The 25,093-nt window shown below is 36.9% G+C and overlaps 3 protein-coding genes and 1 pseudogene across 3 annotated transcripts in view; 2 read left to right on the top strand and 2 right to left on the bottom strand.

The window, feature by feature from the left end:
• Positions 1-8: 8 nt before the first annotated feature.
• LOC128013518 (arylamine N-acetyltransferase, pineal gland isozyme NAT-3-like) lies at positions 9-2,368 on the bottom strand (annotated as a pseudogene).
• Positions 2,369-3,128: 760 nt separating this feature from the next.
• On the top strand, positions 3,129-8,799 carry ropn1l (rhophilin associated tail protein 1-like). Its single transcript, XM_052595815.1, is given in 6 exon segments — positions 3,129-3,185; positions 3,188-3,229; positions 3,318-3,479; positions 4,113-4,207; positions 4,209-4,280; positions 7,656-8,799. Coding segments are annotated over 6 exon segments (489 nt in total). The 3' UTR covers positions 7,717-8,799.
• Positions 8,800-10,309: 1,510 nt separating this feature from the next.
• On the top strand, positions 10,310-20,010 carry ankrd33ba (ankyrin repeat domain 33ba). Its single transcript, XM_052596037.1, has 5 exons — positions 10,310-10,574; positions 10,735-11,217; positions 15,673-15,802; positions 16,023-16,163; positions 17,304-20,010. Exons 2-5 carry the CDS (start codon positions 10,807-10,809, stop codon positions 18,149-18,151), a joined length of 1,530 nt encoding a protein of 509 aa, XP_052451997.1. The 5' UTR covers positions 10,310-10,574; positions 10,735-10,806; the 3' UTR covers positions 18,152-20,010.
• A 747-nt stretch (positions 20,011-20,757) lies between these two features.
• dap (death-associated protein) overlaps positions 20,758-25,093 on the bottom strand; it is a 15,893-nt gene continuing 11,557 nt past the window's right edge. Inside the window, exons 4-5 of the mRNA XM_052596038.1 lie at positions 22,902-22,944; positions 20,758-21,779 (exon numbers count right to left, since the gene is read on the bottom strand). Of these exons, the coding sequence (XP_052451998.1) occupies positions 21,660-21,779; positions 22,902-22,944 (163 nt within the window). The 3' untranslated portion in view covers positions 20,758-21,659. The remainder of the gene's footprint in view (positions 21,780-22,901; positions 22,945-25,093) is intronic.

Here is a 25,093-nt window from a genome sequence, read left to right as displayed (position 1 = left end):
AGAAAATAGTATAAAATAAAAATAAAAGCACATTCTAAATATTAGGCTAATAAATACTCATCAACAATTTTTTATTTCAAAATGTTACTAATTTATTAGAATAATTTATTAGAGAATACATTTTGTCTGGTGGTTAAAGATAAATGTACTTAAAATCTGTTTTACTAATTGGAAAAGGCACTTCAAATAAAAACTTTTAACATCTGAATCTTAATAAACTAATAAAAGGTTACAGATTGGGGTCAACAGACCATCTTAAAAAGCAAAAAGAGACCCGGCAAATAACCCCTTATTTAGTAACTGGTGATGGTACAATCTCATCATCTTTTAGAGTCAGTGGAGAATGAAGAACAACTCCACGTGTTCTTCATCTGAAAGATCTCTTGTGGATTTTGTAGCTTGTCATCCATCCACTGAGGACAAACAGTTATAATCAGTCTGTGACCCATGATTATGATTCTGTGGGCAGTAAGAGTGAACAGAGAGACTTGCAGAAGAAAATCAAGCTAGAAGAACTCTGATGGTAATCACACATGGCTCTGAAATCATTCACCTGTCTCCAGGGTAAATTTACACAGTTCGGTCCAACATTCTTCTCCAAGCCCTGATACTTCAGTCTCAGATTTCACTTCCATGAAAATGAAGTTTCCCTGAGGTCTGAGGCGATATACTCCATGACTCTGAACTTGTGGACTGTCTGTCTCAAGAGAGAGAGGCAGCTGGAATTCGAATGCGAACCCTACATCACAGAGCCATCTTTGTACATCCAGCTTCACCATCATGAAGTGGTCGAACGGAGGCCTGTAAGCACCAGTGAACCAATTCCTGACATGAGTGGAGAGAATTGTCACATCAAAGCCATGAGAAAAGCATTATTCTCGAAGCAGAATCCTCCACAGCGCAGGATGATGATTTTTTTTTCATATAAAAGTGGAAAATCAAGCCTGACCCTTTCTCCAATGTGTATAGTGAGATTCTCAAAGGTAATCGTCATTAAATGGTTCAGATGCATGTATCACGATGTCTCAAATATTGGAGGAATTGGTCCCACACAGCCGATACATGCCAAATACTTTGAATGTCTATTGTTTTGCAAGACTGCAGGCATGTAGTTAAGCGAAGAAACTTAACCCACAGTTGAACACATCTACCAGGAGCAAACAGCATGATGCACATATGACCTTTAAACAAGTTTTCACTTTGCATAGGCCGTAAACATGTACTTTCTCAGAAGTCCAAGTCTTTGACAGGGTTATGGGTAAAAGATGGCATGAGGACTCAATGCAGGAAAATAACAGCTTTATTAATGGAAATAAACAAAAACTATCCCGTAGAGGGAGAACAGACTGGACAACACAACACAGGAACACATAACAACAAAGTTGCACAGTACTGCCAACACGACAAGAATAAATAGAGATCAAATGAGGAAGGTAATGAGGGAAACACAGGTGGGGTAAATTAACCAATAATCAGGTAACGAGATGGGTGGGTTCAAGACAATTGACATGAGAGCTCATGGCACACAGGAAACAAAGACAAATCCATGTGCTTGAACAAAACAAGACAGCAACATGCAGCAAATGAGAATACTCATAAACCGCATGTTCACACAAATCATCACAACAAGAAAGCATGCAGCCAATGAAAAACACAAGCTGCGTGCTACACAGCACAAGACACAACATGACATGACAGCACGAAGCCGAAAACATGAGCCGCTTGCAGCAACACAAAACAAGAGTAATGCACACATTACTGTTTGTTTGTATGTACTGTAATCTTTGTTGTTTATTATTGCAATTAAAACAAACAACAACAGTAAAGCATGCGGCCTAACATAAACTTGTGCTACACAAAACAACACAATACATGTGGGCAGAAGAGAGTAAAGATTGAGCAAACTCAAGACCGCATGCTCCCACAACAAACCCGAACCCTGACATGAAACCGAAGCAGGTGTTCTGCCAAATAATGCTACTGACACTGTATTTATCCTACTGTAAGGGTAGGTTTAGGGTTGGGGTAGGTGTACATGTTAATAAGCCTCACACCTTATTAATATAATGCTGGAAGCAGGGGTGTCCGAACACCACGCTCCAACATCAAACAAGGAAACAGGGCGCATAGACGAGAGCGCACGGCTCTAGCCAGACACTCACCAACAGGACATGACGAGAGTGTCACAAAATCATAAATAACTCTAGACTGAAGTGACAGAACCCTGACAGTCTTCTGCTCATGAAAGTTCATACGAACATCATGAAATTTTCTCATCAACCCTTCCTTAACTGTTTGCTATGTTTCTAGATGATGTTGCAAATATATTAAACGAAAAACTTTGATTTTAATCAAATTTAGACGTGAATGGAAGTGCTGTTTATCCGTTTTTTTTTTTTTATTATATTTATATTTTAGTCTATGGTGTTTATACGTTAACAGATATCACAAGATAAAGCATAGCAACTCAGCTAAAACAAAAACTATGAAAATAAGTGATTGTTTATGAAAATATGAGATAATTAAACATTAATTAATAGGGGAAAAACTTTTATACAGCTACATCTTGCGAAGAAAAAGCATCAGATCAGCCCATCATTGCATAAGGAACCAAGCACTTGCAAACCCAAATACCGTATATATATATATATATATATATATATATGTATGTATAATCCGGACCGTGCACTTTGGTTAAAACCAAAAAAACCCAAAAACAACAACGCGAACAAGCGACTTAAAAGCATGACAACACGTGCTTTAGTTAACGCCCTATTTGCTGGCATTGGCCAATCAGATCTTGGATCTCTTTGGTTTCTTGGTGATGCTTACAAACAACCGTTGCTATGAAAAACACAGAGAAGAAAGTCACTGCTGTCTTATAAGATGACAAAATAATATACCTACTTTACTACATATAAACTATATATATAAAAGTACACTATATGATTATAGGCTAATAAGCTATTTATGAAGAAGGAATTATTACAACGCTGCATTTAAAATAATCATAAAAGGGTAGGATCTTTTGTTTGTTTTAATTCAATTTTATTTAGTATAAGTCATCATCTGCACAGCCAGATGAAGTTCTGCAATGGGCCACTATGATAATGCATCAGATTATCAGAATGCACCTACCCGTCAAAGAGAAGCTGGAAGTGCCAGTAGCAACTCAGAAAACAGACTTACAGGACTTACACCAGGCTTTCTAAAGAGCCTTCATCAACAGGTGTGATCCACTGCATTTCTTTGGTATGTTCTATACACAATACAACATATATATTTATGCATATTGATAAAGTTTATCTCGCCTGTAGTTTGCACCTAAAGAAATCATTACAAAAGAGGAGCTTCTTCAGAAGTGGAAAGGCCTGTGCTTGCCTATGGAACAGCTCGACACAATCCTTGCTCTTAGCATCTTCAGTGAAAATCTCAATTGGATGCAGTTTTTTGCTTTATGATGCAGCACTTTGGTTGGGGTGAGTGGCTAGAAATATGTAACTGTATACGTAATGATACATTAAAGAAACGGTTAATCCAGATTATTTGGAAATTTAGTCATCCAAGATGTAGAAGAGTTTGTTTCTTCACTGAATGAAATCTAGAGAAATTTAGCATTACATCACTTGCTCAGCAATTGATCCGCTACAGTGAATGGGTGCCGTCAGAATGAGAGTTCAAACAGCTGATAAAAGAATTACAATAATCCACAAGTAATCTTCGGGATCAATTGCTGACTAAGTGATGTAATTCTAAAATGACCCAAATCTGTTCTAACAAAAAATCAAACCCATCAACATCTTGGAAGGCCTGAGGGTGAGTACATTTTCAGATTTTCAGTAGAAAATCATTTTTGGGTGAACTTTTTTTTTTTTTTGATATCATGATATATGCTACTGGCTTTATTTGAGATGTTGTGTATGTAATTCAACTAACGGGCTCTAGAGGGCAGTGTTGGATTCTTAAATGGTTTCAGATTTTTAAGGAGTTGAACATGAACTAAAGATTTACAAAAAACTATACAGACAGTGATGTTCAGTTCATTTAAAGTTTGCTAAACAATGTAAAAAAGTGTATGTTTTGAAATTATTTCTACTGTACTGTTCCCACAGACCATCACAAGTGCTTTGAAACATGCTTGTGAAATACTCACAGAGGACCCTGAGGGTGGTGCAGCCCAGATTCCTTTCGACACATTTCAGTCTCTGCACATACTTGACCCATCTGGATGGAGAAATTCCTAAAGAACAGATCAACAGCTTCTTGCATAGTTTAGAGAAGTATGGATGAGTACACACAAACACACACACACGTTTATTTCTGTGAATTGTGGGGACTTTTCATATTATCTATTACTTTTATACTGACCAAACAATATTTTCTGTCCTCTACCCCTTACAGAAAACCTGTTTGCATTGTTACACTCTCAGATAAACATCATTTACTATTTGTAATAATTTTTAATGCCACAATGTAGCATAATCAAGTACACACACACACACACACACACACACACACACACACACACACACACACACACACACACACACACAATGCATTCAGTTAAAATACTATTATTTTAATACTATTACTTCAATGGTTAATGAAAAACAAGAAGCAAAAACAAAAGCAAAAAGGCATGATCAAAGGTGCCCATGAAAATAACTCTGACAGTAGGTAGTTTAAGAGAAAATGCCAATAAGAGGCTTTAGTGAATGAATTAGACATTTTTTGAGGGTGACAGTTTCTTTTCTGTTTTACTTTTGTTGCCAAAGAGGTCTTTTAGGAGGACAAGTGATAAGGAATACAATTAATTGCTTTGACATTTGTTGCTTGAGGCACCTTCAGGTCGTTTTTGTTAGAATTTACTGTGAAATTACAAAGCCTTCTGTTGTTTCTTTCTTACAACTGAAAAAACCTGTTTCTATTATCAAAACTATGATTGAAATGATTGAAAGGGTACATAATACATACGTCTTAAATCATCACATAATGAAATAAGATTATGTAGTTTTCCAATTGCCTAATACAAGACAAAAATCTACAACTGCAGAAACAATACCTGAAATTATCATTGCCTTTGTAAGAATTTTTGTCTTGTGGGTGGTTTTATTACATTTTACCCTTACCAGCATACCAACAGCAATTGTCTTTATCAGTTGCATAAAAAAAGAAAAAGATTTCATCCCCTGTGTTTAAGACATTTTTAACTCAATTCAAAAGCCTGACACTCTATTTTACTATTACGACTTAATAACAAAGAATTTATGAACAAATGTTGCATGACTCATATTATCATGACCAGCAATTAATCTTCATAATTATACTGTTCAAAAGCCTATGTACAGTATTGTTATATATTTGGCTGTTCCCGATTATTCAAATGGTATTGCTGCTGTATGACTTCATGACATGTTATAAATCAACCTCTTTGTAACTATTAACATTTTTTAGTACAAATATTATTTTAGTCTATTTAATTTCCATTCAGACAATACATCAGAAGGTGCTTTGTACCAGTTCTGCTTGGAAGGATAGTTAACGTTTCTTCATAGGTTGTCAGCACTTTTAAAGGCTGAAATGAAAAAGACCAATTGAGACTTTTGTAATTTATTTAAATTATGAACTAAAAATGGACAAAATGAACATTTACCTCAGTTTAGGTCCCCACCGTGACACGAGTACCCATGATTCTGTGTGTATTCAGGTTTAAGTCCCCACTAGGATATATAAACCTGTCACACACACACAAAAAGTCTGTTTTTTGTCCATACAATGAGAGTCAACAGATGCTTTAAAGGGATAGTTCACCCAAAAATGAAAATTACTGTAGATGTTTATCTGCTTACCCCCTGGGCATCCAAGATGTAAGTGTAGCAAATTAGCTCAAAGTGAGATGAACATAATTAATCATAACGGGTTATAATTAACCATATTCATCTTCAGGAATTACTTGTAGCATTATAGCATTAATAGTACAATAAAATGATTTGTTCGTCCACATGATGGACAGTGTTGATCATCTATTGACCCTAACTAAAATAATTTCTCTGGCCACAAAAAATAATCTTCCTACTAAATCACTTTTCCCAGAGCATGTAACAAAACCGGAACGTTAAAGTGACCTTGTCCTGTGAGCAGCAAAAACAGACAACCAAGTGTGAATACATATGGATGTTTATTAAACTACACTACAGGGGAACAGTTAACACCCATATAACTTCAGACTATGGGGACAGATTCTGTCATTTATATGCAGATGTAAAAAGGCTAAAAGGAATTTCTAAGACATAAAGCACAAACGATCGTACATGATCCTAAGCAGATGCTACATTGGTGACTTTGTTTCTTCAGTAGAACACGAACAGAGATTTTTTTTTTCTTTCACAAACCGTTGCAGTCTGTCAGTCTTATAATGGACGTGAATGGGAATAAGTGCATTGCTGCCATCTATCTCTCAAGTGAACCACCGACACTCACAATTTTAGTTTTAAGACGGTGTCAATGGTCCACTTGAGATATAGATGGTGGTGATGCACTTATAAGTCTGCAATCCAACATTAACCAAGATGAAGAAGAAGACGCCTCAGGCTGCTTGAGAACTTGCTCAGGGGGACGCGCTTATGAGAGTTTGAACAGTTTGCACATTGCGTGAATCAGAGGTAAAAATTATATAAATACTGTTCAGTTTCTTGCACAGACTGAGCGTTTTGTGTCTTTACACATCAATGTATCGTCACGAGCCGCAGGGTTTAATTTGGTTTAGTTTGTGTATGTTTAAGCCTTGATTCCCATTCACCTCCATTATAAGACTGACAGACTGAAATGGTTTGTGTTAAAAATGTCTGTTTGTGTTCTACTGAAGAAAAACAAAGTCACCTCTTGGATGCCCTGGGGGTAAGCAGATAAACTATCCCTTTAATTGTATTGATATAAACATTTTTCAAAATATCATCTTTTGTGTTCCACAGAAGAAAGAAAGCCATACAGGTTTGTAATGACGTCAGTAACTGATGATTTTCATTTTTGGTTTCACTGTGCAAGTTAAGTCTAAAAAAAAAAACAATATCTATGCAACGACAGGAAAACAGATCTTTTTCTGCTGCTTTGCATGTGTTTACCAGCCACTGATACCACTAAACCAACCCAACCTCACCAAAGGGTGCCCCTTTTAACTCTCAACTAACATAGAAGCAAAGTAAATGTTTGTTTGTGTGTACATGAAGAAGCTCAGATCTTCAATGTGATAAAACAATAAGAAACTATAAACTCCAATTCGGATGAATTCTTGTAAGTTGATTCTTGTCACATTTACTGGTCTTGATTAGAATGTCATACACACTTTAATGTCAATTAGTGCAATTAGGATCTCTTGACACAAAAGCAGTCCATTCCTGTGAATACACAATGTTTGGGAAGCATGTTAGTGAGTCAATATTACAGACACGGAAGCAAGAATAATGAAATGTCCCCAGCATGTGTTTTAGACAAACAATGACAAGCAAATGAAAGCAAAAGAGAACTGAAAAGAGGATGTCAAAAAACAGTTCATAAGTAATCACCTGCCATGATAAATAAATAAAAAAATAAAAAAAAAACATTACAAATTAAATTTGTAGACGTTTAATTGGAAACTTAGTTTTTCCTGGTTTCAGAGAATGCCAAGGAGGAATGGAGCAACCTTCAAATTTGACCAGCCTCCACAGTGCTGAGTAAAATCCAGTACAAATAGTCCTCAGGTGGTGATATCTCAACATGCTTCAAAACTATTGATCCTTGTTACTTGATATTGTGTTTGCCATCTTTATACTTATATTGTGTTATGATTTGATTATTTAATCCAAATAAATCCTTGAATCTCAAATCTAGGCTGCCTGGAATAATGTTGTGAAAGTGAAAGACCAAACAAGGCTTATGGAATATTAGGTGCTTATGTGAGCCTAATGAACTTTCAGTAGTGATTGTGATTACAGAAGTTCCATTGATACTATAGGTTGGGGTTTTTCAAAATCCACCTTACCATCGTGGTTTTCTGTTTGAAAGAAACTGTATTCTGTATGTCCTTCTAACACTCACAAATATTATTTTTTATATTGGAAACAATGACATGAACCAGATCACATTTTTGTCCTTGCGCTGTACCACACATTTGTCTTGTGTTTCAGAGAAGCAGTGGCACTGCAACAGGCAACAGTAGTTTGATTAATTGCCTTTTTGGGGATGGAAAGAGGCTGTGTACCAATTTGGAACCAAATGGAGCAACCTTCACAGACCTGTTAATGAAGGCTATTCTCAACATTTTGTCTGAAATGAACTGATTACCCATCAGTCAGCAAGGTTATTTTAAATCAACAGCCCTTTCTGAATGATGATGCAGTCTCAACAGTCTTTATGAAAAAATATTTCCAGCAAGCATAATCTAAAACTGTTTTATTAGAATCTGATTTGTTGTTTGATACAGGCCGGGACAGGTAATATCAAAGCTTGCCGGTCAAGGATCTATTCAGGTGCTTTTGGATGATTTAAAGAAGACACCAGATGAACTTTACTCAGCATGAAGTTCTCTCTTCTTGATCGGCTCGTGAGGATTTATTAACCTAAGCAGGCCAGAGTGCTGAGCTAATGTAATTGTCTAAGCCAAAGTAGCCAAGGAGCAGCATGGCATCTATCATTTCTAATAAAGATGAAAGTCGTTTCCCTTTTCCATCTCTCACTTACAATTCACTCCTAATGAGGCCGATTCTCACAAACCTGCAGCAGTATGCATTTCAAATTCAAGTGAGTATAGTCATTTTTGGAGGATTTAAAAGCAGAAATAATTTATAATAATTATATAATTTATAAAAGCACATACAATCTTCAGTTCTATTTGCTGCAAAGCCCTTTTATAGGATTTATGGTGTTGTACAAATTTGTAAAGCTAATTTAACCTTATACAGAAAAGATTAGTAAGTGATTTCCCCTTAAAATCATGTTCACACTCATATTGTTCATATCTTGTGGCTATATTACTGAAAAAGTATTTTGTTTATGCACTGGCCTCATTCACTTCCATTGTAAGTGCCTCACTGTAACCCAGATATATTTATTTATTTCCTTTTAAAAAGAGGGACAAGTGAAAATTCTTTTTTTCTTTTTTGTGATAATCAGTATTATGCTACAAATGCTGTCAATTCTAAAAGCGATTCGTATTCTAAATATTAGTCTTATTATTGCAGGGCTATAGTGTAATACAGTAGCTTTGCAGAGATACAGGATACAATAGAGAGTGAAGTTCTGCAGAAACACCATTGTGTCACTTACTTGTTTTTAAAAACAACAGTACTTCCTCTATAAAAGATGTGTAACGGTCGAACGCAAGCATACAAAGCTGTGTTGAGTTGACTGCTGCGCTGTACGTATGTTTGACTGATAAGATCACAGCTGCAGTGAAGTGGATGGAGCCCAAGCTCCCAGCTGTTCAGGGCTAAACGACTCACTAATTAGACACAAAAAATTATGGCACTTATCTTAGAACTCCAAGGAAATGGAAGTGTTAGGATTGTGGAAAAAGCTTGAGCTTGTAATAGAGCACACACATTAGCTGTGATGTGTGACTCGGAGGCGTTTGTGTGTATGGTGTAACTTCCCTAAATTAGGTGCCAATCTGAATTTGAAAGTGCTGTGCTTGCTTTCAGAATTGAAATGTGAATGACATCATTTGAAAGCTGAGATGATAGAAACCATCCAAGGTTTTGTTATATGTGTAGTCTAAAAGAAAAAAGAAGACCCACAAGTGTCGGAAAGTTAGTTAATTACTACTGTCACACAGGGACATCCCCTAACACAGCCACAGTAACTGAGCTGAGAAAAAACCCACGAGGATGGCAAACAAAACGTACTTTCCAGAAATAACAAGCTTCAGTTACTTTGTGTTCAGTTATCCACATGATCCAAAAAATGTGTTCAATAAATACATTTTTAGAAAATAATTAATATAAATGTAATATATATTTTATAAAAGGCAATGCATTTTTATTTCACTCACTCTTTTAAATTTTATAAGTGACCAATTTGACATACACAGGTATCAATATAATAAAATAAATTCACTTTTCACGAGAGAAAAGTGTTTTATGTAATTTTAGTAAGCCTATAGTGTATTTTTAATACTGTAGTTTAGGGAAGAAGACAAACTGTCATTGACCGATATGCAAAAATAAGGGAGGGAGGAAGAAAAAGTAGTGTGTCTGTGTGTGTGTGTGAGAGAGAGAGAGAGAGAGAGAGAGAGAGAGAGAGCATCTAATCGGATTATGGAGGCAGAGTTTTGAAGCGAACTCGTCTATTTCTGTTATCTTCTGCTGGGAATGTCCAGCGCTTCCACCCTCAGTGCTGTTTGTTTGGAAAATCCCAAAATCTGAAAAGTTTCTCAGGAAACAAATTGCGACATTCTGAAGACTGTTTCACATTACATGGAACTGCAAATACTTATTTTCTGCAAATTTCCACATGCGTTTCTGACCGTCGCCGAGTGCTGCCGAGGAACAGTGGCGTTACAGAGACAGAAATTATTCAAATGAGCTGATAAAACTACGGTAAGTTTTTGTTGCATGGACACCCACTGCACTTGCTTTGTATATGAGAGTGGAAAATGAAGTCGCGGATACCAAAAAGAAGATTTAAACATCAGTTTGGAGATTAAACGCTTTTTAAAATAGCATTTTTGCTTGTTTGGTATTTATGATTTTAACGAAGCTAAATGCAGCCGAAGGAGACCAGGAGGTGTTTGATCCGCATGACTTGAGGATTTTATCCTATTGGGGTTAAATGGTTCTGATAACGGACAGCAGGGATGGCGGAGGATCATCTCCAGGAAAAGTTAAACCACTTAAACATGCTAAAAGCGCCCAGATCTGCCCCACTATCGTGGAGGAATCACCTGATCGCTCTGGCGATAACGATTATGATGAATATCTCGGCTCGGTCGAGTTGGACGAGGACTTCGAGGAGTTGGATGACTTCTCGGACCTGCCGGATACCAGGAGCATCGCCTCAGATGACTCGTTTTATCCACCGGACGATGACTTCGCTGACTCGGAGAGAACCCCTTCCCCGGAGAGTCCCGCTCCGCTGTCCTTCTTTCAGGCGTGTTGCAGCAACAACGCGCTCATAGTGAAACTCATGATTAGACAAGGAGTCACGGAGGAGGATGTACTGGAGACGGACAAAAACAATAGAGTAAGTATATCACAAATGAAAGTAGATCACAAATTAAATGCATAAATAAATTTGGTCACACTTTACATTAGGCCTACATATGCTATCGATAAAGGAGAAGTGTGTGACAGTGTAACGAATCGTTTTATGAGTCGGATCTTTTCATTCAAACAATTGAACATAACGGGTCTTACTCTGAACGATTCGTTTACGAAATGAATTGAATCAGGAGTGTGCGAGGCGGTCAGAGATAGATCTTCTCGAGTTTGTATGACTCCCAATCCAAAAATTGTAAGTCAATGGTTACACCGGCATCTTATTCATGTGTCAATACCTACCCCTACCCCAAACCTACCCGTCCATGGTTACCCTTACCCCAAACTTACCATTAAAACAATGCAAATACATTTTTATAAGCACAATCTGACAAGTAGCTTGTTTCGTCGGTACCCTGGTACTTTGAGAGTTGAAAAAATAAGAGCATATAAGGCAACACAAAATTAATACCCATGGCTACTGGTGCTATATTGAGGTCTTCTGAAGCGAATCGACTGGTATGTGCAAGAAACTGAACGTAATTTATAACCTTATTAGCCTGTAATCCAAAGCCTTATGTAAATGTCTGATTCTTTTCCAGAAACTGGTTCTTTTGGACTTAATTTCAATGAACTGTCGTGTCCAAAAGTGAGCTTTGATTGAGCAAACTGTTTCTTTTTTTTTTTAAGTGACATGACATTCAGCCAAGTATGGTGACCCATAATCAGAATTCATGCTTTGAATTTAACCCATCGAAATTGCACACACACAGCTGTGAACACACATCCAGAACAGTGGGCAGTCATTTATGCTGCGGCACCCAGGGAGCATTTGGGGGTTCGATGCTTTGCTCAAAGGAACCTGAGTCAGGTTATTGCCGACCCGAGATTCAAACCCACAACCCTAGGGTTAGGAGTCAATCTCTTTAACCACTAGGCCACGACTTCCCGGTTTCAGAAGGTTTAGTTTGGTGAACTGATTAATACAGTTCACTAAAAATAACCGGTTCAAAATAATGTTTTGCTCATGAACTGGACATCACTCTGGACCATTTGACTAAGGCTAGGAACTACAGGTAATAATCCAGTAAATAATATATTGTCTGTTAGACCTCAATATCGCCAGGAGTCATTACTTTTATATTGCATGATATGCTTTTTTGAGTCTCAAAGTGACGGTAGCCATTGAGTTTCACTTAATGAATCACCAAGGATCAGGTTTCAGCTAAGAAACTTCTTTATTATTCTACTGAAGAAAAAAAAGTCACATTTTATATGACCTAAGGATGCTAATTTTCATTTTTGGGTTTACTGCTTACTTAACCGAGAACCGTCTAACTTGAACATGTCCAAATCGACTTGTAATTAGTTGATGAGTAAGCTAGTAGTTAAAGCATTTGGAGTCAAATGAGAAGAAATGTTACAAATAAATCGTAGGCCTACTGGAAATGTTATTAATTGTGTGAGTTTTGTTAACACACATATAAAACAGAACAGGTTTAAATAGGTCATTATTATTTGTAGGTTTATAGAGTTTTTACATTTTTTTATAGACTTTCGTAAAGAACAAGACGTGTTTCATGATAGTTAAGGATGGGAGCTTACTCAATTATGAACAAGATATGAAGAAAACCCAACACTTCTTGTCTTATTGTGGTATGAATGTGGTAGAGTTATAAAGTTCCACTAACAAAATATCTTCAAATGTCAGAAAGTCAGTTAGACAATCAATTTTACATGAACACCAAACGTGTGAAGTTTGAGGGTTGATTCTGGCAGTCTGCTGTGACCTCTAAGACATGTGTTGTGGGATAATTACATAATAGAAAAGCTAAATGAAAAACACATTGTGCAAAGCGTGCACGAGTAATGCACAGATAATTTGCAGGCCTTGAGGATTTAATAATGGAGTTGCACAGTCACAAGAACAAACCTCTTGCCTTTTCTCTTTCTAGCCCAAACCTGGTCATTCCTCACAAAAATGAGTCCCCAAATGACATCACCTCCCAGAGCTTGTGGCCTCGACAGTCCAGAATGTGTCACATTACAACTTAAAAGCTTAGATTCAAGAGAATGTGTTTAAAAATATAAAATCAATACACTCTATAAAGAGAAGCTGATATGATGGCATGGCTATCCATTGCTGGTAGCCTAACAGACAGAGTTGTAGTGGGATGAGATAAGAGCTTCACTTCACACCGGCTCATCTCCTATCTCTTCTACAGGACAGTTCAGAGCAGCACAGGACTTCCCCACTAATAGTTCCAGCATGTAATGTGTAATGCTTTAAATAAGGTCATTAGTCAGTGAGCATTACATCACTTCCTGGGTCGAATGACTTGCCGAAAAAAAAATACAGTAACAGTAAAAACAAAATATTGTGTTATTACAATTTTAAATGACTGCCTATTTTAAAATGTAATTTATTCCAGCCATTACTCTTTCAGACACCATTCTAATATGCTGATTTGGTGCTAAAACACTGCTTATTATGATCCGTGTTAAAAACATTAATATTTTGTGGAAACTTTGATACACCGTTTGAGAGTCTGAGGTAAGAACGTTTTTCTTCTTAAAGAAATTAATACTTCAGTAAGGATACAGTTGATCAAAAGTGAGAGGAAAGCAATTTATATAATGTTAAATAATATTGCAATTTCAAATAAATGCTGTTCATTAAACATCCTATTCGTCAAAGCATCACACAAATTTAATAATCATGTAGCAAAGAATATTTTGTTAACATAGATAATAATAAAAGTAATAATAAGAACCATTATTATTAACTGAACCAAAATAATTATTTAGGCACAAAATCAGAATATTAGAATAATGTCTTCAGGATCATGAGACACTGAAGACTGACTGCAAAAAAACCAAACAAAAAAAAAAAACAGCCATTTGCCATCAAAGAAATACATATATTTTCAAATATAAAACAATTATTTTAAATTGTAATAATATTTCAGATTTTTACTGTTTTCACTGTGTTTTCATTATACTTAAGCAAATTCTCATAAAGGCAAATAGTTAAAGCTGATTAATGTTCGTATTTACAGCATCACATCACTGAAATGCTCCAAACACCGAAGCAGAGTGATACCACAGTAAAACATCCCACATCCCAAATTTGTGGAAAAGGATTAATCAATGTATAAGATGTATTGTCTTTAATGCCATAATTCTCTCCTCAATGGCATTATGTAACTAGTCTTACATTACAAAGCATCAGGTAAAGATCTTAGTGCTGTTGGTTTAAAGGCCTCTTGAGTGAACTTTTAATATCATAACAGGATGCATAACATCTGCCTTTTCAAGCTCATCTGTATTTTCCATTATGTACATACACACGCATGACCCCTAACATCCTGTTAACCATGCAACTACTATTGCTATCGGAGTTCAGTATACATACGTGTTCTTGCAAATCTGTATACTTGCATTTGTTGGTATCAAGAATCTGGGCTAAACTACAACACCGGGGCTAGCAGGGAAGTCAATTCCGCCAGCTTAACTGACAACTCTCTGGCAGATTCAAGGCATTTCATTTACACACTGCTGTGCAGGTAGGGCTTTCCAGTTGATGAATGCGTCAGGATCACTTTGAGCCTGGCGTTGATGTAATATCAAGTCATTGACGGAACATCTGTGGATGGATGTTACCCACTGACCTGTTTTCTGGGCCTCCAGTACTTCACAGCCAGACTGACAGGATATTATCAAATCCAGGTCAGCTTGCTCCTGTCACACTTTTTTGAGGCCAGCTTGTTTCAGGGTTTGTTTCACCAGTTTGTCTTACATTAGTGTTCAACCTTAAACTTCTAGTGACCCACAATAAGTAATCTAATGTTCAAAGTAAACATAATACTACTTTATTTTTTTTATTAGTGCGTAATATCGTACAGCGTTAAGGTAAAATGTTGCATTTCACATCCACAAAATATGATATGCAAAGTAATCAGTTCTGTTCTTATATGCTGTATTTTGTCTTTATTGTCAAAGCTGAACTGGAGGACAAATCCTGTAACTCCTCTTTCATTCAAAGGCTCACAAGGCTAATCCTTTCTATTTTAAGAATCAACCAGGCCACAGATTACCCCAACACATGTCTTCATTTGTATTTAAACCGAGCTAAATATGTTTGATATAAAGATGCAGACTTACATATGAATAGTGAATCGATTTGCTTTCTACTCAAATATTCACATAGCTCAGTTTTATCGCATGTAATATTTTACATGTAATATTATATTATAGCTGTATAGTTTACAGTTTACAGTCCCATATATATTTCCAAATTAAAATGGAGATTGAATGGCGAAATCTGTATCAGTACCCAGCCATTTTCCTCAGATTTACCAACTGCTAGTTCCACTGAATGTTCCTGGCCAGGGTGGAAACTTCTTGACAGTAATGCCTTGTGTGTGTGTTGACTTTGCAGACTGGACTAATAGTGGCATGCTACCAAGGGTACGTGGATGTGGTGGTTGCTCTCTCCCAGTGTCCTCACCTGGATGTGAACTGGCAGGACAATGAAGGCAATACAGCCCTCACCACCGCTTCTCAGGCGGGTAAGAGCGATCAGACAGCCTCAATCCAAATCACTACCTGCACAAATTCACATTTAGATTACTATAAAGTCGAAGTAACTAGTGTCTCAACATTCTAAGTAAATGGATGAGTGTGAAAACTTCTGAATACTTCTAAAAAATGAACCGCTGAGTGCCCCAGAAATGTTGTTACATATTCAACTGCTGACTGCATTTCCATAATTCTCCTCAACAATTGCAGGTCACATCACAATCACTAACTACCTTCTCAACTACTTTCCCGGGCTTGACATCGAGAAGAGGAACTGCCATGGATTCACCGCTCTGATGAAAGCTGCTATACAGGGTCGAGTGGAATGTGTCAGAGCCCTGATGCTGGCAGGTACTCCAGCCTCAGATCACTGTGCGATAGACTGACAGACGAGCCAGGAAACACTACAAAATAAAGCAGCTGTTATAAAATGCAAACATAATCATTCCATAGATTTACTAACTGATTTTAAAGGGATAGTTCAACCCCCCCCCCCAAAAAAAGTATTTATTTACTCTTATACCATTCTGAATCCCTTTGCTGTTATTTTTGTCTGGAGAAATTTGTTTAGCTCTTGCTATGCATTGGGACTTAATACAACTATATTACAATTTAATTTGAATTTTTTTTTCTGAGCTTTGATTGAGTAACTTGTCACAGTGTCTTTTGAATATTTTATTTTTAATTTTCGCTATATTTTTATTTTTTACTAAATAGATTTTATATTCTGACCTGTGAAGCAGCATTTTAAGAATGATGTGTGCCATACGTGCAATACTTATAAAAAATATTTATTATTAATAATATTTTTTTGACATTCTATTTATTTCTAAAGTTTTATATTCTGACCTGTGAAGCTAGGTTTTATATATAAAATGTGCCAATCAAATAATGTGTTTTTTAATATAAAAATAGTTTTTCCTTCTTTCTAAAATGCTAAAATAGAGCAGCAAAAAAGTAATGTGTCTCAGCTTCATTCTAAAATATGAAGCTCCATGGTATGTATAACATTTTGTCATACAAATAATATTTATATTTTATTACATATTAATATTTATTCAAAATATATGATCATTATTATTTATCCCCTGAAAATCTGTGAATAATGAATTAAATGACATATAAATTAAAAAGACATGTAGTGCAAGAAAGTAGCGAATAAGCCATATTCACCACTTTTTTTTGGTGTGTTTGTTGTATGGCATAATGATTCTTCCAAAGTTAATTATTTTGTTATTGTCAACTTAATAATAGTCAATAATAGGGATTATTAAACAGAATATTAAACAGAAACTACATTTTACTGCTAAAGTTCCCATTATTTTGAATATTTCCACATGACTCAACAGTGCTCAGGTGGCACAAGTCAGAGCAGATTTCTAGTGAGTTATGAGTTCTAGGAGGATGCGAGCACTTTTCACAAGTTAGATTAATTATGGCAAGAACTCATTCTAACTCCAATCACACAATCACATTTGCTTTCTTGATCAGGAGCTGACATAGATGCCAGAGACAATGGGCGGAAGTTCACTGCGCGAGAGTGGGCCGTCTTTACAAGCCGCTATGACACTGTGTCCGCTATAACGCGGCTGATGCAGCAGCCGTGCGCGGATCAGTTCTGCGACACCTATCGGTCTGAGTGGCCCCTTCTGCCTGCGCTGGTGGCCAAAGCTCAGGCGCCGAAAGGCTGCATTCAGAAAATTTCAGAGACACTACGTGACTTCTTTGACATCAGTAACGTCAGCGAGGCTTCGGAAGACGGGGTCCTGGATCACATGGTGCGTATGACAACATCCCTGGGGAGCCCGTTCATCGCAACGGCATGTCGAACGGTGTGTCCCGGCAGCCCGCCCTGTGTGGGAAAACGCCGGTACTCTGTTCAGGAGATACTAAGAAAACAACGCATCGAGCAGCTGAAAAGTATGGGACCCGAGCGCCTCGAGAACTACAAACGCCTCTTCCAGAACTCCCGCGTCCAGCTGGTGGTCAAATCGAAAGATCGTCGTGCGAGCCTGCAACCCCAGGCCCAATCAGACGGCTCCTCCTCGTCCCCCCCAGGCATCCGCAGGGCCAGTCTGCTCCCCTTACACCTGCTGAGGAGGAGCAGCGTTAGGCCAGGGATGGTGGTGCCCAAGCTGAGGATTACCAAGGCACCTACGTCAACCTACGTGCCGGAGAAAGTGCGACGGAAAAGCAGCTGTATAGAAGAGCAGTTCCTCCAGATCCCGAAGTGGAGATACAAAGAACTGAAAGAGGAGCGAAAGAAAGCAGAGGAGGCGGAAAGGAAAAGACTGGAGGCCATAACTAAGAGACGACTCACTACAGGCAAAAGGAAATAAGTGTGTGCAAACACACTGCTCAGCGTTTTAAACTTGAAATGCAATTTTGATGATGGATTCAAATTTATTTGACCATTTATTGTTCTAATTTTTATAAACTTAATTGCTTCTCAACTCTTTTAACCTCTTTAAAATAGGGTACATTGAAGGATTTACTGTAGGACAGCTCCTCTAATCCCATTTCATGTGTTCGGAGCTTCAGGAAAACAGCTCCAGATCAGTTTATGTGGGTACACTACTAAAACCAGATGCTACTTTATGTTTACATTCTTAAAATAGGGTTCTTTGGGTTTTTAGAGTATCCGAATGCTAGCATTGTCTCAGATTTAACAGTAGCATTGTGAATGTATTTAACAGACATACTTTGTCTTTACCTCATTTGTGAACTAACATTGTAGATATCGATGGTATTTCAACCGCAGATCTGTCTGAATTTGCACACCTTTCAGGGACAAATGCTACAGACAATCACCAGCAATTAATGCACGGCAGAAAAAGAGGTAGTGATATAATGGATTTGTTCTGTACATGTATTTTAATAATTATTTATACTACTAAAGCACTCTAAGTTCATTACTCTTTTACCAAATGGTATTTGCAACTATATGGGGAGAGTGGGGTAAGATGTGTCTTGCACAGTAAATTATTGATCAAGGGCCCAACATACACTGCTGCCTGTGATGGAGAAGTACATTTAAAAAAAAAAAGCTAAACATTTCTTTGCATGTCAAAGTAAATAAGTATATATGAAAGCAAACACAAATGTTTACAGGTTGATATATCTAACAGTATATATATACTGTTCAAAGTTTGAGATGAATGGGACTTGTTTTGAAGAAATTAATAATTTCACATAGCAAGGACACATTCAATCAATCAAAAGTGACTGAAGAATTTTATAATGTTACAAAAGATTTCTATTTACAATACATTATGTTCTTTTTAACTTTTTATTAATAAAAAAATATATATATTCTAAAATATAATTATATTTCATAGTATTACATTTTTGATTAAATAAATTGCAGCATTGTTGAGCATAATTATCATTCATCAAATAATTCTAAAAACATTTTGTATCAAGGTTTCAACATTGATAATAATAAATAAATGACAGTATTACTTTATACATTTCTATTAAATAAAAGCAGCCTTGTTGAGCATAATATAATTCTTTAAAAACATTTTTAAAATCTTACAACTCAAAATTTTGTAAGTATTGAATATAGGTGAATTACTTGTGTTAAAAAAAACATTATTTAGCATAAAAATTAGCCATGAATTATTAAACCATTTTCCAAAAACAAGCTGTGGAACCAGGGGTTCTCTTAATATTGAAAATGAACTTTGCCTTCAAATATAGGAAATATTGTTACTAATAATATAAATACTAAAAATTATTATCAAATACTCTTAATATTTAACCTTATGCTAGATATTGGGAATATTTATTTCCCAATTTCTTTTTGCAGGAGGTATCTTAAGTAAAAAGTGGCACAGCTTATCCCACTCTCCTATATGATTTATTTCAGAGCTGGAAACAGTCCATCCAATTTCAAACATATCACAACAAATCTCAGGTATGAATGCTTCTGTATGCAGAAAAGTACAATGTTTAATTAAACATAGTGTAGTGTTATCTGTTTGAAATATCCTCTCACTGAGCGTCCCATCATCTCAACAGCACCACTGTGCCTCGGACTACACAAAACACACACCACACAGCTGACTTCACAAAGACTATCTTAAAATAACACTGTTTACACTACTCTAGGTTGTAACCCAAAAGTAATGACCATCAATGCTTGAAAGAAGGATCTCATTGTATCTTTTGAATAAAAACGACTTTATAAATCCAATGTGTGACTCCATTTGTTGAATTTTGAGCAGGAGTAAAGGTGAAGCACACACATTACTAAGCTATTGAGGTCACCGGCACAAGGGACTTATCAATCCTGCAGGGTCAGCACTTGCTTCAAGAAAACACTGTATGAAAAACAATGAAGTGCCCTCTGCTGGAGAACCAAAGCACTGACGTGGGATCTGTGGCAGCACTGATAGCCTATCAAAGACAAATACACTGAGAAGGCCTGAATGTCACATAGACCCCATGGTTTGGGCCACTCTGACCAGGCTTCAAAACAAGTTCTTCATTTCCAGATACCATGCTGTGGAAAAGTAAAAACCTTGACCTGTAACATAACATTTCGTAAGGGTTTAGCTGCCACTCATGCCTTTGAGGTTCACCTTGTCCGAGTGGGAACAGCAGGTTTGGCCAGCTGGTCTGCTAATGGCACGTATGCATAAGTCTTGCTGCTTTGGGCCCAGAACATGCTGTGGGAACACTCTGAAGTTTGTGGCAGCTGCTGGCTCTTATCAACACCTGAGAGGAACACAAAGTGAACTTAGGGCTGGAGAACATGAGATAATGAAATGGAGGGAGAGTTTGGTGGCTCAGCACTGCATGGGCTGACGGGCTTTGCCACTCTTTACTAGTTCATACAGCATGAAAAGTAGGCCGTGGGATTACACATGAATCCACTTTTGAGTGCATGTTCTTATTAAGATCATTAATAATATTTAATAGGACGAAAAACACACATGGCAATTGTTTACATTTTTATTTATTTCAGCGCATGCAATGCGATTTGAAATTCCTCTACTTTTACTCTCCGTAAATTCTACAATTCATCTCAGATTGTGGTCATGAACAGCTCAAAATGGCATTAGACATAGTTTCGAAGATAATTTTAACCTTCATCGTGTTACTTTTTCTATTATCTTGGATTCATCAAAACACACACACAGCAATCATATGGTAATTCTAGCATGACTTTTTATTTAAGCAAACATTGAAATTCCTTTTTTTAAACTAAATGAATTGATTCTCCAAAAAATTCCGAAATGTATTTAACGCAAGGCACACAGATTCCCTATTAGAGTTTTGTAAATGATTTCAGCCTAACATGTTTGTGAAAGCAGTGATATTTCCATCAGGCATTGCAACTCTATCTTATGATTGTGTTTTCAAGAGCAAAAAGGTGTGTGTGGTTTTATATTAACTCTTTATTCAGAAAGCCACACCTAGTACCTAATGCCTAATATACAACATTCACCGACTTCAAAAGAAGAAGAAGAAGAAAAAAAAAAGATTCATACAATTTACATCTCTCTGGAACTATTTAAGCAAGACAAAATTAAAACGAAATAAAACCGCTCCAAGCATCCCTCATGAAGTGGACTCACATAATTAACACGTTTCTGATTAGTGATTTGAAATGGAGCTTTCAATTTTAGTGTTGCAATGATCTACAGCTAAGAAACAGGAAAAGGAACGCGTGTCATGATGCTGTTGGAAACCGGACACTTGCAGGCACAGACGGGAGGGGGAGGGGGGCGTACGGAATGCTTGACGGCAAGAGATCCCTGGCAACCTTAGCAGGTGTTTGGGGTGGTGTGGTCCTGGCCCTGTGTGGGGGGCCGGGGTTGGTCTAGAGTTGTGTAAGAATCACTTCCGGGGCTGGTGGATGTGCTGGTTGATGTGGTGGGCCGAGGGCAGCTTCTGTACCGCAGGCACAGGTTTCTGATGGGCCACCTGGGCAGCAGCAGGGGTGAAGTCTTTATCCCCCTGAGAAGGACAACCAGAAGAAACACACATAATTATAATGGTGACATAGCAAATAGTCTGTGTGCAGTAAATCACAACAACAATTGAACAAAACTCAGTCATGGTCTTCTAATCTGACTGGCTGAAGGGTGTTCGAAGAGTGCTCTTCAAGAGTTTTTCAAAAAACAGTTTTTATAGTACTAAAAAGAAAATGACATTGGCATGAAATTACTAAAACTGTGGCTCAAGTGGTAGAGCACTGCTTTGTCAAGCAAGGCAAGGTTGGGGGTTCGAATCCCCGGGAGCAGATGTTAGGAAAAATTGTCAGCCTGAATGCAATGTAAATCGCTTAATTATGACTATTCATATCAGCAACAACTACTTTTTAAGAGATGCTGAGACCTCTTTGCCTTAGTTTCATGCCTATTAACATGAAAAGAAAAGCGGCACACAGAAGCATCTGACGTGCAGCAGCTGGAAGCCCAGTGAAGATAAAAATCCTGAGGCGAGGAAGCAGCAGCTGCAGACATTCTTCAGCATCACTTTAATCTGTATGAGAGAGTCTTTCAGAGCAAATGTGTGAAGCTTTTGAAGTAGATTACAGGGTGGACAGTCCAAGACTGAAACAAGCATGGTATTTTCTGTCTGTTTACCAGCTTGCCTGAGGACAAAAACAGCCTTAGATGTGAGCATTTAGAGAGGAAATATTGCAGAAATTGTGTCTTTTGAGCGCTATTTTGATCTCTTCAAAGTAAAATGAGCCCACTTTCTCAGTAAAAGAGCTCCATCTAGGGTCACACACTGTGACATGCGTAATCAAACACAATGTTCTCTTATACACCTGACATGTTTATATAATTATAATAATATAGCAATAATGCTGCACTCTCGTCCTTGTAAGCACAGATGGATGCATTACATCACAGCCTCCATCAAACACTGTAAATCCTGAGACGCGGCCAATCCCGTGGCGGCGGACCGGATTAAGGTCAGCTCGGGCTGGAAATGAGCAGACTGGACTCTATGAGACCAGCTCTTTTGTAAAAAAGGTACAAATGTGTCATTTTAAGGGTACTGCAGTTACAAGCTGTTGTACCCCAAAAGGTACCACCTTTGATTTAGATGTTATGTAAGTGTACCTACCTTTGTGACAACTCCCGAGACCACAACAGTTAGCTTCGGTGGGCTAGAGATTGAGGAAAATAAGAAAGCCACAGTTACAATCAGAAAGCAATAGATTTAAAACTAAAACGTTTAAATATATGTGCTAGTTAATGAAGCATAAGCAAAACAGATGACAAAGAGTTTATGAAGCAAAACAGTCTCATGTCAAATAGCAACTGATAGTAAATAAGCTTGTATATTAAATCAGTCTCTGATTTTTTTTAGCATCGTTTATTTTTCCACAGGGAATATGTGAAGGAGAACACAAACAACTCTATATTCTGGTAATGAATAACACCACTCATATTTTAGAGGGTGGAAAAAACTCTTATGTGGATTCCAACCAGATTTGACTCAATAGTGCTGCCTTGTGTCTAGGCTAGAGACACCTTTAAACTGAATTAATTCAGACGGCGAAGGCCAAAGTTTGTATTTGCTGGTGAGATGAGTGAAACGAGATGAGGAGGTTTCCAAACATTTAAAGGAGATATATTATGCCCCTTTATACAATATGTAACATAAGAATGTGTCTGTGTTTCAGCTCAAAATACTCCACAGATCATTTTGAAAATGCATTGTATTTTAGTAGCTATATCACAAAGCCCAAAAGATATAGCAAGGCTTTGTGACAAATCATCAGGGCTACTCATCAGCATCTGCAATCACATATTTTATTATTTTGTCAATGCCGAGCTGACAGCAGATTGTCGGCTGTATGAAATCAAAGTGTGAGGCCTGTGCTGATTAGCTGAAGGTCAACAGGAAACATTATGTGCGCGGGAGCTCAATCGAGAACTGACGCGGCTGTCAGCAGATGCCCTCTACTCCATATAACCGCTGGAAAGAAGCGTCTTCTCCGTCCGGAAACACATCTAATCGGATGCATGGATGGAATACTAATGCAGCAAATTAGCTACAGCCCTGATGGAAACATCACATTCTGCATGTGTGATGGGCATTCACCAGGCCACCAATTACAGTGGGATTAACCTGATAATTCTTCTTCTAATTTTAGCCTAACATGGAATACAATATCACAGATGAGTAAAACAAGACAATAAACAAGATACTGCCTAAATAGCTATTTGTACATTGTTTAACATTAACAAATAGGCTGCATGGAACTGATGATGTCCACTGAAAATTAATTGCATTTTGATACTAAAAACGAAAATTTCAAAAACTTATTTTTTTTAGGGTTGCTTTTAATTTAACATTTGTATTATTTTTTATATTTGTCATTGTTTTGATTGTATTTTTCACATTTTTTTCACAGTGTATGGTTTAATTTTATTTGTTTTTGTAATGAATTTTGAGATCTACACATGAAGGCGCTATACAATTTTTTTTGTTTATTATTATTAAAATAAAAATAAATATAAAATTAAATTAAGTGGAATAATATAATATTATAGCATTATAAAATATTTTTTTGGAAATGTACACCGAATCCACTGTTGAATCAAACATACAATAAACAATACTCACTGATTCTAAATTACAGAAATTGTAGTTATTAACTAATCCATTACATATTTAAGTTAATATAATAAGACTCATTTTTGATTACTTTTAACCTAACTTGTTTATCACATTGATTTAAATAGGATAATACTTCACCATATTGATAATAAAATGCAAAAAATACATAAAAAAAAAGGAAAAGAATTAGGGAGAAATAATACATTTTGAATAATTTATTGTTATAGTGTTATAAAAAAAGTAGCTAGTCGGATTGTGAGCATTTTAAATTATATTTAAAATGTTTAAATGTAATTAACCGTAATCTAATTACAAGTACTTAATTTTTGGAATATGTTTATGCAATGTAGATTGCATGTAATCAGTTACTTCCCAGTTCCGATGGTAAGTAAATTATGACAAAAAATATATTTATGGGCTTTTTATGCTTTTATTGTGAGAGGACCGTGGAGGGCTGACAGGAAAGTACTGGGAGGAGAGAAGAGAGAAGGATCGGGAAAGGAGATTTGAACTCGGGTCGCCGTGAGTGCAGTTGAGCTATATGTCGTCTCACTAACCACAGAGATATGGGCACCGATAAAATTTGTAAACTATTTCTTTACGTCCTGATCAGTTCTCAAGGCCTGCATGCACATGTGGAAACTAGGGGGAGCAAACGGATAGCTCTGACTCAAAACCAGGTGCTCCAG

This window comes from Carassius gibelio, chromosome B24 (genome assembly GCF_023724105.1).
Source record: "Carassius gibelio isolate Cgi1373 ecotype wild population from Czech Republic chromosome B24, carGib1.2-hapl.c, whole genome shotgun sequence".
Classification (NCBI taxonomy): Eukaryota; Metazoa; Chordata; class Actinopteri; order Cypriniformes; family Cyprinidae; genus Carassius; species Carassius gibelio.
This window is presented reverse-complemented; position numbering and strand designations above follow the sequence as displayed.

What these genes read in the sequence shown, in the direction of transcription:
- ankrd33ba (XM_052596037.1), top strand. Translation starts at nt 10,807, where the DNA reads ATGGTTCTGATAACGGACAGCAGGGATGGCGGAGGATCATCTCCAGGA. An exon ending in AGACGGACAAAAACAATAGA is followed by an intron (nt 11,218 to 15,672) that starts GTAAGTATATCA and finishes TTGACTTTGCAG; the next exon opens with ACTGGACTAATAGTGGCATG. An exon ending in CAGAGCCCTGATGCTGGCAG is followed by an intron (nt 16,164 to 17,303) that starts GTACTCCAGCCT and finishes TTTCTTGATCAG; the next exon opens with GAGCTGACATAGATGCCAGA.